Source organism: Hydractinia symbiolongicarpus, chromosome 9, assembly GCF_029227915.1.
Source record: "Hydractinia symbiolongicarpus strain clone_291-10 chromosome 9, HSymV2.1, whole genome shotgun sequence".
Taxonomy (NCBI): domain Eukaryota; kingdom Metazoa; phylum Cnidaria; class Hydrozoa; order Anthoathecata; family Hydractiniidae; genus Hydractinia; species Hydractinia symbiolongicarpus.
This window is the reverse complement of record NC_079883.1, coordinates 22,297,961-22,312,393: the sequence shown is the minus strand read 5'-3', so window position 1 is coordinate 22,312,393 and position 14,433 is coordinate 22,297,961. Positions and strand designations below refer to the sequence as shown.

Below are 14,433 nucleotides of genomic sequence, written 5' to 3'. Positions count from 1 at the left end.
ATGCGCGGAAACTAAATGTGGTAAATTTGGATTTGTTTTCGCGCCAAAAGCATTTAAAATAAAGATTTATTGAACAATTTATTTGTGTTTTAAAAAAAACAAGACGTATGATATACGCAAACAACCTCGCCAAAAAAGTGTATAAAAAGCTGAAGTTAGACACGACAAATTTTGCTATTCGGATAGGCAATAATATTGATAGAAAATTTCTCGAAATTTCAGTTTTCGTTAGGTCAGTCTGTAAACACGTCCTCGCGGTCGAGATAGTAAAAAAAAAAAAAGTAAAAATAGTTACCAAGATGAGATTCGAACACACGACTACTCCCGTGTCGGTGCTCAGAGAGGCAAAAATTTCCATTCTTGTAGGTCACATTTGCGTTTTAATACAAGCTCACGAGCTTGTAATTAGAAAATTTTAAATCCGGATAAACTAACTTGCGCAAATTTTGAAGACATCTTTCTCATTACTAAAAAATTTCTAAAGAATTACATGTACGCCTTTTTAATGATAAGAACAGTTTTGCTAGGAACACAGGCTAAAACAAAATTAAAAGAATTGAGGCTAATATTTTTTACATTGAGAATATCCAATCCGAATTTGCTCCGAAATAAGAACAATTCAGGTTATTAATTTTCACTTATCAAAACACTTATCATTCTATGGAAATTCTATTAGCTTATGATATCATTAAGGTTGTTTTCCACTACAAGAAAATTTTCTGGGGAGCGTAACGAACAGGGACAGAACAGAACAAAACAGAAAATTTTCTGCCAGTAATTTTTACCTAATAATATTGCGCACATGTTTTTCTGTTCCGCCCCGTCCCGTTCCGCGGAAAATTTTCTTGGAGTGGATATTAGCCTTTATTGTAAGGCAAAATTTCGCTTACTGTTTATGATGCAAATAAGCGTGTCTTTTATTTAAAGTTATTCATTTCTACTATATTACAATATTGTTCTCGTTTTTTTATATCAAAGTGTTGTTTCAATGTCCTCATCAACATTATCGGTTTCTACGTTTTCCATACCAGAGTTCTGTTTCAATGCCTCAACAGCATTGTCAGTTTCTATATTCCCGCGAAATTGTTCTACGTTTTCCATACCAGAGTTTTGTTTTAATGTCTCAACTCTATCATCAATTTTTGCATTTCCACAATATTGTTCTACGTCACCCATATCGGAATTTTGTTTCAAAGTCTCAAAAGTGTCGTCAATTTCTGCATCCCTAGAATATTGTCCCGCGTTTTCTAAATCAGGTTTTTGTTTCAGTGTCCTAAATGGATTATCTATTTGCTTCTGTGTTTTCACTGAGTTTTCCTCTTCATTATTCTCCTCAAAACTACCAGCATATACATAATGATCTGATAACTGCGAATTCTCACGACTTCTACAAAAATTAGCAAGGTTACGTTCTGGTAATTCTGGAGCGATTTCCACTGTAGTTCTACCTGTGTTTGTTGAATCGTATATGCGTTCGTATATATTGTCTTCTGGGAAAACTCTTTGCTGGTTGATAGGGTTAATTATATCTGCTGGATCCATATCCAATTGACTAATTCTTCTTCTTCTCCTACTTTGAATGTATGCAATTGCCATAATGACAAAAATACCAATACCCGAAGCGATACCTGTTACAGAAACTCTAATTAAATAGGTTTTTTTCTCTCTTTTCTTTTCTGTTTTGTCAGCTAAAACCCGTGCTGCTGTGACACATTTATAAACTTTGTTGGCGCATTTGCAAGCGATGCAACTGGATGTTTCTATGAAAACATCACCTGTAGCATTCAAGTAAAATGTTGTTTTATTAAACGAACCCTTTTTATTAACAGTAACCCAGTTCTTATTTTTAATTCTATACATATGTTTTACGACAACATTCCCACTGTCTGGTATATTGATTTTGAACTTCAATGTACTGCCAGTAAGAAAACATTGATGGATGTTAAGCACAGGTGTTTTGTAACTTTCTCTCAACGTAAAGTTTAAAGTCGTTATTTGTCTTTTCAAACATCTTCTCGGTAACAAAGTTGCTTTTAACTCATAAGTCGCACATACATCAAGTTTGTCTAGTGTGACCGTTATGCCACCATTTTTAAATTTCCAGTTTAAGTTTAAGTGCCAATTATTTTCTTGTTTTTTATGGTAATGCATAATGACTTGGTTTCGGCTGTAAAGTAAGGTTTTGAAAATGAATTTTGCTTTATTATGCTCAGGTTGTAAAGTCTGTTCCCAGCGTGTATATTTCATCCAATCCAATTCACAGTTACATTTTGTTGAAAGCATTATGCTACCTTTTTCTTCATATTTTACTAAGTTTCCTTGTTGGACGATGTATTTAAAGGTGAATTGAGGTTCAAAACCTCTGATGTCACACTTGACCAGCTTGTCTGATTTTGAAACAGTACATTTAAATTTCTTGGTTTCCGAAGAGTGGCTTAAAATGGCTGTATACGTTAATGTTTGATTTTTTTCTGCGTATGGTTTGAAATATATGTATTCTATCAAAACAATGCCTCTCAAACAACTGTGAAAATAGGTGTCACTTTTGCATTCAGCTTGGTAAAAAAAACATATTATTATCAAGACAACGACCAGTAATAGCAGTCTATTATAAAATCGTCCTGCCATTTTGTAAGGAATAAAAACTCTTTGTAAAACGTGTTGATGGATATGCAAAGGCAATTCTAAAAACAAAGAATACGAAGCATGAGACAGTGTAGGTTTTTTAAAAGAACCTAAACCTACCACTAGGAAATCGGAATTTAAAGGTGAAAAAATAACGCTGGGTCTTAACCGATTTTTCTGAGGTCAGAATTCTGACCGCGTTTGTGGTCAATATCGGAAAATCTTTTGTTTTAAGCGAGAATGGCTTCACTCACCTAAACAAATATAATTAATTATTGTATTATTAAAGAGTGTAACATGTGACCACGCTAGCTTTGTGCTTATACTTGATTGTAATTCGGGGTTTGCTATGCGGTGGATATGAATTTTGAGGATTTGCTCTGACACATTGTTTGCATTCAAGCTTTTGTATAAAAGAAACTCATTTTATTATCCTCGAAGAAAGCTTGTTACCGTAATGCTTCGAATAAACACCCCCTTCTATTAAACGCCCCCTCGAATAGACGCCCCTCCTTTTCAGTCATTTTTTAAATAAACGCCCCCCTCGAATAGGCGCCCCCCTCGAATAGACGCCCCCCTCGAATAGAGGCCCCTCCCTCATAAGGGGAGTTTATGCGAGGCGATAATAAATTACTTTTTTCCTAAATCTTAGGTTTAAGGTTGGAGACTTAGCTTTTCGCTTTTGAAGTTCATTCTCTAAAACATGTGAGTATCTTTTATTTTCTGTTGTGAAGATATATATTATAGATATCCTTAAAAACTGCAAAAGAGACGAAGTGTAAAAAAATTAATAAACGCCCCCCTCTTTTGAACGCTCCCCTCGAATAGAAGCCCCCCCCCCCCCCCCCCCCCAAAAAAAAAAATGTCAAAAAATTTAATAAACGCCCCGGGCGTTTATTCGAAGCATTACGGTATGCTTATGTTATTTAAAAAATAAAAATTTTGAAATTTATTCCGATATATTTTATGTTTTGTAACTTGATAAGTATTCCCAACGATTAGTCGACAAAGAACGACTATGTTGTAAAGTTAGTCGAAAAAAAAGTGACTAAATAATAGATTAAAAATTTTTACCGACCTTTTTTATGCCGAATTTTTTTACAGGAGATGTAGTTAATGCGTATCGAGTAAGAGATTTTTCTTATCAAATCTCAGCAAGATAATATTGTCAGTATGAAAGTATTCTCAAATTTCATGTTATTTTAGTATCAATACTTAGATCTTCTCTGTTTATCAAAATCAACAAATATGCTTTCAGAGTTTCCAAAAGAAAAAAGAAAAAAACTATTTGCATCCTTTAAAGTTTGAAATTTACAATCTATATAAAAAGTAACATAAACGTTCAAATATAAAAAACATGATGGAAGGTTTCGTATCACGTGACCTTGTATTTACCAAGGAAATTTTATCTCTAGATTGTTTATGAATAATTTACTGGGGAAATCCCCGAGTCTGCTAGCAAACGCGAGAGAAAAAATATTATTGTTTTTTAAGCATCACGTGAAAAAAACTGGAGCCAAGAAATGAGTTTTATAAATTTTATGCCGCCCTCGTTCCCAGACTTCAAGGTCTCAAAAAGCTTATGAGAAAACTCAGCCACATTTATGTCTTTCCTGCAATTTTTGTTTTGTTTTCGTGTGAGCGAATCAACGCTGGTAGTGGAAAAGTTCCTCGTTAAAGGCATCACCAAAATATGACAAATTTATTGCATTGATAGAAATAGTAAACTTATAGATAGCATAGTTGTTTTTTAGCAAAAAAACACGGTAACCGGAAAAAATATAGTTTTGCAGCAAGTACCACGAAATGAATAAACAAAATGTCTATACCACACCAAAACAACTATTTCATTCGAACTACTTTTTCATAAAACCTAACTTTAATAATAAATGTCAGAATTGCTGAAATTTTGGAGTAGGTGATGAATAATTAGCTACTAGGCCAAACTTCACCAAAAACATGATATTTTTTATAAGTTTCTATAAAAAGAATGTTGATAATTTGTTTATAATTACTTACCTAATAAACACTGCCCACGAACGCTCTTCTTGCCTATGAAAAAAAGTCCAGAAAATAATAGCCAGTTAAATTGCTAACATATGTATTAAAATATAAACCTGGATGAAAAAGTCTCTGTTATTGTAAAAATAGATCACTCCTGTATATTTATAAAAGTTTACAAAAGTTTACTGTTTACTCAGGCTAAAAATGAAAGTTTCATATTACTAAATTCTTAGAATTTTATTGTGAGTGTTCAAGCTCACTGTTTGATTTTAAAAGATTTTAAGTGCATGTGGATGGTTAGTCATAAGGTAAGGCTCTGTTTACACAACACAGAGGAAAAATTGATACAGCAAGATTTGAAATACATTAAAAAATAAAAATAGTGTAAGAGAGAATATATTAGTGTTTAAAAATAAGAAATATATAAAGTGTTTCTGTCCTAATATAACCGCTGGAAGAAACCGTGCTTTTAAATTAGCTATTTATATGCAAATTAGTAATAAAAATTAATGAGTTTAGAAGTTCTAATTAGCTACTGCTATATTATATGTAGATATTTCGTTAAACGATAACTCCAATTTGAAGGATTCATGTGTTGCAATTGTACAGTTGGAACATCATTAAAACCGTCTATAATTTAATTCGAGCACCTAAATTTCGCGCCTTTTATTCAAAATATTGTTAAATAAAAAAAACGCGCCATAAATCGCTCAATTTATATTTCTCAGACTTCTAAAGAAAATTTTGGGTACAAATTTTGCAATCATTAACATTTTTCTTCGTAAAATTATACTGGCAAACTTTTTTAATTTGCTACAATTTGCAGAATGTGCTAAATATGAATTTGTGAAAATAATAGAGTATAATTTTTAATAAAAAAAGCCTTTTAAAAAGACAAAAAACTTGTGGTAAGAAAAAAACATTTTCTCGCATCTATGGGATGTCACAAATGAAAAAGAACCCTGGGGACGAGGTTGGGTAAATTTGTTCGGCAGAAAGTATTCACTGGTCCCACAATTTAGGCAATTTTTACCGAATTTTGTACCGGTAAGGTAACTACATTTAATTTTTCGGTTTTCTTATTTTAGTGGTCAACTAAAGGGGGAAGTTTGATCACCTGTCTGCTAATTCTATCGCTTTTTTACGTTATTCAGGGTAGCGATGTTTATACCGCCGTGCACACGTCGGCTAATTTGATAATGATAAATACAACACACGGCTCATCTCAGATTTCAGAAATTGGAAAACTTAAACTTCAGCAACCTCATCCACCCTCGCCGTCCCGGGTGATAAAGAAAAGAGAAAACAGGCGCTGGGAACGAGGTTGCTGAAGTTCACTAATTAACAGAATAACTAATTGCAACGCTACAACCAACGGTCAAATCTTTAAAAAAAAACTTTAAATAAGCGGACACTCTAATTAGCAGACGGTACTTTTTTTACACTGAATGAAGTGAAAAACCAAAGAAGCTGAAATGACCATGAGTTATCTTGTTCGCTATCCAAGGCTTCTAGAAACCTGTTTTCTCTAGAATTGACAAGGATGATAAAACTTTTCAAATAGTGGACGCCTCTATTAATAAAGGACAAAAGTGGTTGCACCAAGGTATCCGTTAATAATTAAGAGGGCTGGTGTAGGTATTATTTGTTGGGTGGAGGGCTTTTAAAATAGCATAATTTAAGTTGATTAATGTGGCGGTTTTGTGTGTATTTGTTTCCTTGATTTTTTTAATAATTAGAATTGAAAGAGAAACAGAATTCGTACTTTCTTATTTCTGCATTAAAATAAAGTTTTCCTATTATAAGGGATGTAAAGGGGGGCAGGGTCTATTGTTTCTTCTGAATTATTCGAACCTCATAACACCACATGATTTCCTTGTTGTTTTACAAAAAGTAAAAAACATGGACGACCCAAGTTACGATGCTGGCGATGAAGAAAGAATAAATGCATTAGAGCGTACACAATCTGCTGTAACATCGGGGTACATCATTTTTATATATTCCTTCCTTTTTCAGTTATCTAACCAAAGAAATACAACAGATTACTTTACAAGTATATCAAAAAGTTTCACATGTTAGCTACGAAACATTTACATTTCTGTCATAAACACGTTTGAATTCGCAAGGCGGATTAGTGCGAATATATATTTAAACATTGAAAATATCGAAATATCACAGCGAAGCAAAGTAAACAAAAATTTTTTACGAAGTCATTGTGCTTTTTCTTTTTACATGGTTGCTAGCTAACTTTCGAATTTCGAACGAATCTTTTGTTTACTTCCCTTTTTTAAGATTGATCGAACAATGCGTAGAGTGGTTGTCACACAAAGAAGCAAGTAGTTTCATCACGTTGAACGATATACTTCAAGATACCTTTCGACTGAGTCAACAATTTAATTTTTTGCTTAACTTCGCCGGTAGGTATCTTCGTTGAAAATGTTGTAACGTTTAGTTAACAATATAAGTTAGGACTATAGCTACATGTAGGTAGAAAGAAAACATCGCATTTGTTATTCTAAAAAAAACCCTTACGTTTTCAACAGATTTTTTCTTGCTATAACCCGTAACCGTCAATAAAGAGCTAAGGGAATCACTATAATAAAAAAACAGACCTTAAGGTCCTAGTACACGGTACGATGTTTGTTATACTTAAATTATGACGGAATGGACTGTGTATACACGTTACGGCAATTTATTTAATTAGCGAACACTCTAATTAGCAGATAATATTTTTTGCATTAAAGAGCAAATATGGCTTTATTTCTTTTCGATTAGCGGAATGAGGTAGATTGGAAAGTAAGCTCCCTTAAAAAATGTGTAGATGAGTATATTCGAAAAGAGATTAAAAAAAAAGAGATTTTATCTGATGACGATGACGAAGATGGTCATAATTCTGTGATTGAAAAATTAAGTTTCTATTGCCACAACGCTAACAATGCTTGACGAGCTTGTAGAACTAAACGATCTCAATAGAGAGGAAAGAGAAACTCTTTCCTCCATTAAGGAGAGACTAAAGATCGTAAAGATAAATAGCAGAAAACAACAATTAATTAATTACTTTTTTACATAAAATCTTTAATTATTTATCTATCATTTGTTAAAATTTGTTTGAAAGGTTTTAAAGGTCCGTAAAGTTTGAAAGTCTTTATCAAATCGCTATGTTAATATTTTATTATCATTTGTTATTTTTCCTTTGTAATACAAAAATCGGCTTTATTTTCTAATTTTGAGCTCAAAATGTAAAACTTTCTAAGAGGCGGACACTTTGTTCATACACCGATGGTGTCCGCTAATTGGAGAGTATACTGTATATAAAAAAATCACACAAAACTAGTATCGTGTAATTTGGCCTTTAGAATGTTTGATGATCAGCAGTTAATAAACAGAAGCTAATGATTGCTAGGAGTCAATATGAATAAATCAAAATATAAACAACATGAAAAATGAAAATGAAAAATAAAATAAAATGAAACTTAGAAAAAGTTCAGTCCGGATAATTTTGCGTTGAAAATATTTCAAAGCTTAATCGGAACTTTTAATTTCTTTATTCTATCAAAATCTTGGGCAAGCATACAAAAATCTTGACATAAAGTGTATCCTTTAATAAGAGTGTATCCATAAAAATATGAGTGCAGGACAAGGAATGTGTCCACAAGGTCAGGTTAAAACGTAAAAAGATTGATAAAGGGTGTGTATATCTTGTTATGAAGGTTTAGAAGAGTCTGTTCAGCAATGCCAAGTTTTTCTGGTTCCTAATGATGATCAAAAACCTACTTCACAAGAAGAACAAAAAGAAGAAGGAAGGAGGGAAAATATATCATCTACTATTAATCCAGAGCTGCTACTAAATCCAGCTTTTCGACGTCCTTCATTTTTGTTACCGGGAGCAAGCCAATCTCAGTCTTTACAAATACCTACAAAAAATCCTGAACTGTCCTTGGTACGTTTTTTTTTTTGTATTTTAAAATTTTTGCTGACTTGTGATGTCCATAAAAAAGAAGATACTTTAATTTATGAATTCATTGCGTAGCTACATCTTTTCGCGCGGAGCCGTTCCGAAAAGAATTGTTTGCGCATAAATCCTAATTTTTCGCTCGCGTGAAAATTTGAAGTGTGCAGCATATGTTTTTTGAGGTGTGCCAAAATTTAATGACGCGAAATTGGATAAATAAATAATGAGAGTTAATAAAGAATCGCCCTTTTTCCACGTAGAATTAATCATAAAACTTAGTAGCATAGATATTCCGTGTTAGTTGGAGTAAATCCAAGATTGATCCAAGACAGTCATATACAATGGTCCCTTTACAAAATAAAAGTTTTATATTTTTAAATTTTGTGCGGTTCTTTGATGTGTTCATGAAGCTTACAAATACGCAAAAATAAAATGTGGCTGAACTGGGCGAACGAAAATTAAATGCGCGAAAAAGGAATACTAATAATCGCGTAATTTATACTAGCGTCAAAAGTTTTATAAATAAAGTGTAAAATAAATTGTGAGTCTAAAAGAGTTTTGCTTTCTGTAGATTTTTTAGCAGGGGAAAACTGAACAGGGGAATCCGCAATACATCTTCCTAGTGTTTGACTTTCAAAGTCTGTTTTCATGAATTGATCCTAAAAACTTTCCCAAAAATCAACTTTCGCAAAGAGAAACTTTCGCGAGTAAAAGGAACATTTTTTTTTATCCTCGCATTCATAAACTTTCGCGAATCAATGCTCGTGGAAAATTTTGTGAAATTTTGCGAAATGCTAAAGAATTTATTTGCGAAAGTTTTTGCGCTTAATGCAGTTAAAGATTGTTTCGCAATTTAAAAAGGACTCTTTAAAATAAATAGTACGATCAACCATAACGATATAATGGATTATGGACCAATCACGACCCATTTGCAATAAAAAAATATCTTATTTGTAATTTTTAAAGATTTACTTTGTCAGGCGATAGTTTGAAAAATTTAAATCGCAAAAAGTAATTTGGCTTATTTAACGATACATGAATCGCCAAAATAATATTTTCTAAGTTTTTATACTTGTCCTTGACGAAAATTAATTCCGAAAAAAATTCTGTTCCTCTGGAAGTGATAACAGAACTTCTTTGTTTAGTGTTCATCATCACAGCTGGCAAAGGGAAAAGTAAAGTTAAAAGACGAAAAAATCAAATGTGAAATAGAAACAAGCAAAGAGAAACTGAAAAAGTAATCATGACCCCTTTGTTATTTCTTTGTTATTTCTGTTATGTTGGCTATTTAATAATTACGTAACACCCAAATTCACCATTTTTTACCACCATCCCCCCACCCATTGTAACACATTGGCGAAATCTTACTGAAAGATATATTTTGGATATGTCGTTGATTTTATCGTTCTTATTTTTTTTTTAATATCTTAAATACTGCTCTACCAACTATGTTATGCAATAATCAAAATATCCCTAATACATAACAAAAAAGCTCTGAATCTCCCCTCCCCCTTCCCTAAATTAGCAAAAATTCCACCCCTCAGACGTTACGTAATTATTGAATGGCCCCTTTGTTAACGAGGGGATTTGTCGTCAAAATGCATTCTCATCCTCAAAGCTCTTTATGATGCATCGCAAAAGAGTTTGGGGACGAGAAAATCAAAAAATCTAAAAAGAAATTTACCGTGATATCTACGCCAACAGTTTTCTTTCTTCCATGTTTCTTTCCAAATTGTGAAGGCGATAAAAGAAAATAAATTTTCCTTAAAGATTTTCATAAGTGATCAAATTTCTTCTAAATATAGGTAAACCCAAAACCCGGCTATGTTTATAAACCTTTGTTAATTGTTCGTGTGTTTCATTTTCATGACAGCATAGTGAAAGTAATTTATCCTGTGTCAATATCTTTTTTTTTTACTTATCCTTACACGCCATTTTTACTTATGTTTTACTAACATGTGCCAATTCTTTTTGTCTTTTACCAACGTTTATGAAATTAACATTCATAATTTGTGACCGCCTACTTGGTTTGGCGCCAATTCTCGGCAAGATAAAGTAACTGTTCTCGGATCCGGGTTAACATCATCAAATTTTAAAAGAAAAAACAAAAAGCGTTTTAAGGGAAACGAATGGTATATTTGTATTATCAACAAAAATTATATAGGATAGAAAATTTTGAATACCATTATTGTAATTTAAAATTTTATAAAATTTTACCATAACATTCACTGCAGTTAATTTGCGTGGTCATTTCTTTAAAAAACATCAAATGTTTGTCTTTTGATAGAGGTAGTTGTTGTACGTAGTGTATAAACGTGGAAATGATCAGAAATTTCAAGCGTGGGTGTTAACTTGATTCCGACAATATTTTGTCTCCAAATTTCAAAAAACCGTCGATGTTCGATGTTATAAAACAACTTTGTTTCTACTGGTGACCCTCGTCCTATATCCAGAAGGAACACTTCATCCATTTTTATAAGAACAATACACGAACCTCAAAAGAGCAAATTAAGAACACCCTAAGCCCCAAACCGTCGCTTAAAAATCTAAGAACAACGCGAATCTAAAGACCATTAAACAATCCAAAATAAGGTCTTTACAATTCAAAGGTGCGAAAGTACCGATAACTGATTTTGCTTGCGATCGTTGTTTTTTTTATTGCCAAGCAATGTTCATATTCATATCAGCACACAGGAACACAATACTGTTGCATCAGGAACAACATTCAATCTTCTCATATAAAATAATCTGGAACCTCGTCCCCAGGACCTATCGTCTCTTACCGGCGGTATATCAGGTATATAAAAAAAGACAATTAGTCTTTGAATCGAGGTTGCAAATCAGTCTTAGATCACATTATACTGGTTCTTATTAAATAAAGAAAAGGTGATATATGCATCCTCGTTTGTTACCTATGACAAAACCCTGGGGACGAGGTTGAGTTATTATATTACACACTAGCTTTACCTAAAACGTTCTTTTTAACGATTTGATATCACGTGACATAGCATGATATTTTTCTTCTGATTAACTCACGTGACTATTGCTTTATTTCCGTTATAGTTTGGAAGAAGAAAACGTCAAGATCATGGCAGCTCTATGCGAATTAAAGAAATATACAACAGAATGTGGTGACGCACAAGACATCTTAAAAGAGTGTAGCTTGCCAGATGACACAGTCGGTTATGTGTCGGATCACATAAGCGATGACGCAAGTGGCATGCTGGGTGACGGCATGGATGACGCGATAATTTAGAATGAAATGTGTCATAAATAAATAACACCCAGAGATACGAGTTTTTTGTCTGATCTTGAAGTATAGTACACGTTTTTTCAAAAAAACCTAATTTATAAGAAACTTGAGGCTAAGATTTTGGTAGATATAGTACAAACTCAACCTCGCAAGACTATTGGAGAGGCATCCCGTCGACCAAGTTGACCTTAGACGTTTAAATTTTTGTGACATTCTATTTGCTTAAGACCCTTTGCACATGACACAGTCTTTGAAATTAAGAAACGAAATGTTTAAAACGACAGAAAAAGTGTTTGAATTATGTAGATGTTTAAATAATGTAGATTGGAATTAACGAAAAATACATACGAGGAATTGTTGTTAGGGATTAAAACCGTACCGGAAAAATTGTTTAAATAAAGATGTTCAAACTATAGTAAGTGGAACTCAGAGAGTCGACAGTAAACCCCGAATTTAGGCTCACCCGAGTATAAGACCCTCCCCCCTCTTTTTATAAACATTTATTTCGTTGCTAACTTTCTCCACAACTGCACCGTGCACAGGTTCAATGTAGAAAAAATTAATAAATCAAATAGCAATCTGTAGAGAATCGTTGAAGGTGATATAGAGCAAATAATGTTTTGCAGGGGTGCAAATCCAGATATTTTTTGGGAATGAATGGGTAACTACAATCCCGGATTTAATTTATTGGAAAAGAGGGCCGAATTTCATAGTTCGTCCCACAGGCAGTTATAAACATTGTTTCTACAAAAAACTAAGGCATTGCGAACTTGTCAAAGTTCACTTGTCAATGATCGCAAACGGACTTAGGACTTAGATCTTTGGTTATTTGGTTAGTTTTAAATTCTTAACCCATACTAATTTTTGCTGACGTGAGCACACCCCGTTTCCCCGAATTTTAGCAACTTAGCGGGCCGTCGTGTGGATTGTTCCTAAATGTAGACATGGCAGAAACTGCCAGTAGCGCATTATCGACGCTATTTACCTGGCTTGAACATCTCCCAAAGCAAAGCTTTTGCAGCCTGCCGGCTGCAGAGTTTTGACAAGGCGATTCCATTTGGCCAGTCCGAGAAATAGCCCAAAATCGGCCTTTTCCAATAATATTATGTCCAAACAAACTTTGTTAATTTTTTGCTCCAGATTTTAAACAGGCAACTGAGAGCGCGGCCAATTCCATGACTGTGGGCGTGCTTCTTCCTGCGCCTTTGCCTGTTGATTGTACTTACAAGCAAGTTTATGGGCAAAATTTCCATATTTCTTTCTTAAATAAGGGTTAAGCAATACCCCTCCCGAAAAAAAACAATTATGCAAGAAACCTCTTTCTGCAAACACGTGTTTGTCATCCTTTATATTTTTTCGTTTCTATTTCACTATTCTTATCACAGTAGTTGTGACATAAAAATCCAGATTTCGTCCAGCCAGATTTGCGACGTCCCAGCTGAACTGGCAAGAGAGGATTTTAAGACACCAAATAGAACTTTTCAATTGTCATTAGAAATTTGCGCATGCGCAAATCTAGTAACCGGTATATCGTAAATTTTGGACTACCACTCATCAATATTGTCGCATCTTGCTGCTTGGCGAGAAAAACTTTGTTTGTTTTTGATTTCACCGGTGGAGATTGGTAAATTGCACGCGGATCAATTCTCAAAGATGTCGTGAAACATAACTTTTGCCGAAAATTATTAACAACGTCCCAAGTTACGCTCATTGCGATCTAAAAGCGGTATAAATCTTTGCAAGGATACGTAACTCAACATACACATGTAAAGTTGGCTTCCCTCTTACATCCTGCACATCTTATCTCTCTCACAAGAATCTGTATGGCACAGTTGTAATTGCTTTTGAGGGATGTGGCACTATCCTTTAGAATTAAGTAACCAAGGTTCTGTCCCGGAATTTGTAATTTCCTGCTAATTGCTCATCAGTTTTCCAGCGGCACTCTTATGTGAGATAGTTATTTTCTTTCTGAGGTTTGATTTGGTTGTACGGGGTGGTGATGCTAAGATAGGCAAAATATGATATTTTGCTGCTCAACGCCTAACCAAATAACTGAATAACATGCGCTATTCCAAGCGTCTTTTTGGCCGCGTATGTTTCTTAAGGGTCACGTGTATGGTTTAAGTGGAACGCATTTTCGTAAGGCTGACTTGTCTTCCAGAGAACTGGATATGCGGTATTTTTTGGACAAAAAAAACAGAGAGAAACTAGCAATTACCTCGACAAAATAACTGAAAGGCAAAACTTCGAATTGAAAATCGGATTCATTTAAACACTAGGTGGTACTAATGCCTGCAATGACAGAAGAAATTGTAAAGTGTGTGTGCTTCGATCTTGAGAATTCTTGTTCGCGTGGATTCCCAACTTAACGGCAAAAAGCTTGTTTAAAGGTTATTTTATGGACGTTCTTGACTTGTGGATCAACAACAGCGCTATTTCGACCTGTAAAGCACCAAATACTTAAGTCTTAAGTTTAATTGATGACGAGTAAACTTTGACGAGTTCACTTTGGTGGGTACACTGTTAATGAAGCTTTGTGAATGCTTGTGCAACAATACGTTTCACATTTTGGAAATGTAATTTATTGTCTTGAGAGGCT

General features: G+C 33.8%; 2 protein-coding genes across 6 annotated transcripts; one reads left to right on the top strand and one right to left on the bottom strand.

The window, feature by feature from the left end:
* Positions 1-892: 892 nt before the first annotated feature.
* On the bottom strand, positions 893-10,512 carry LOC130657029 (uncharacterized). Of its 4 annotated transcripts, none has more exons than XM_057459982.1 (3): positions 10,266-10,512; positions 4,645-4,677; positions 893-2,684 (listed from the first exon to the last, which is right to left on the bottom strand). In XM_057459982.1, the coding sequence occupies exons 1-3, from the start codon at positions 10,357-10,359 to the stop codon at positions 973-975; spliced, it is 1,839 nt and encodes a 612-aa protein (XP_057315965.1). In that variant the 5' UTR covers positions 10,360-10,512; the 3' UTR covers positions 893-972. The 4 variants fall into 4 exon arrangements, with proteins under 4 accessions (XP_057315965.1, XP_057315966.1, XP_057315967.1 ...); XM_057459983.1 differs by lacking the exon at positions 10,266-10,512 and adding an exon at positions 7,162-7,207; XM_057459984.1 differs by lacking the exon at positions 10,266-10,512 and adding an exon at positions 6,484-7,062.
* LOC130657033 (uncharacterized) lies at positions 5,555-12,455 on the top strand. Of its 2 annotated transcripts, XM_057459993.1 has the most exons (6): positions 5,556-6,235; positions 6,524-6,611; positions 6,922-7,046; positions 8,340-8,569; positions 9,727-9,818; positions 11,645-12,455. In XM_057459993.1, the coding sequence occupies exons 2-6, from the start codon at positions 6,532-6,534 to the stop codon at positions 11,835-11,837; spliced, it is 720 nt and encodes a 239-aa protein (XP_057315976.1). In that variant the 5' UTR covers positions 5,556-6,235; positions 6,524-6,531; the 3' UTR covers positions 11,838-12,455. The 2 variants fall into 2 exon arrangements, with proteins under 2 accessions (XP_057315975.1, XP_057315976.1); XM_057459992.1 differs by having other exon boundaries at positions 5,555-6,611.
* Positions 12,456-14,433: the final 1,978 nt, after the last annotated feature.

Excerpts from the sequence above, each read along its gene's own strand:
- LOC130657029 (XM_057459982.1), bottom strand. The coding sequence starts at position 10,359 with ATGAAAATCTTTAAGGAAAATTTATTTTCTTTTATCGCCTTCACAATT. Across the intron at positions 4,678-10,265 it reads CTGTTGGCGTAGATATCACG|GCAAGAAGAGCGTTCGTGGG; the intron begins GTAAATTTCTTT and ends TTTTTTTCATAG. Across the intron at positions 2,685-4,644 it reads TCGTGGGCAGTGTTTATTAG|AATTGCCTTTGCATATCCAT; the intron begins GTAAGTAATTAT and ends CTTTGTTTTTAG.
- LOC130657033 (XM_057459992.1), top strand. The coding sequence starts at position 6,532 with ATGGACGACCCAAGTTACGATGCTGGCGATGAAGAAAGAATAAATGCA. Across the intron at positions 6,612-6,921 it reads CAATCTGCTGTAACATCGGG|ATTGATCGAACAATGCGTAG; the intron begins GTACATCATTTT and ends CCCTTTTTTAAG. Across the intron at positions 8,570-9,726 it reads AAAATCCTGAACTGTCCTTG|TGTTCATCATCACAGCTGGC; the intron begins GTACGTTTTTTT and ends TTCTTTGTTTAG.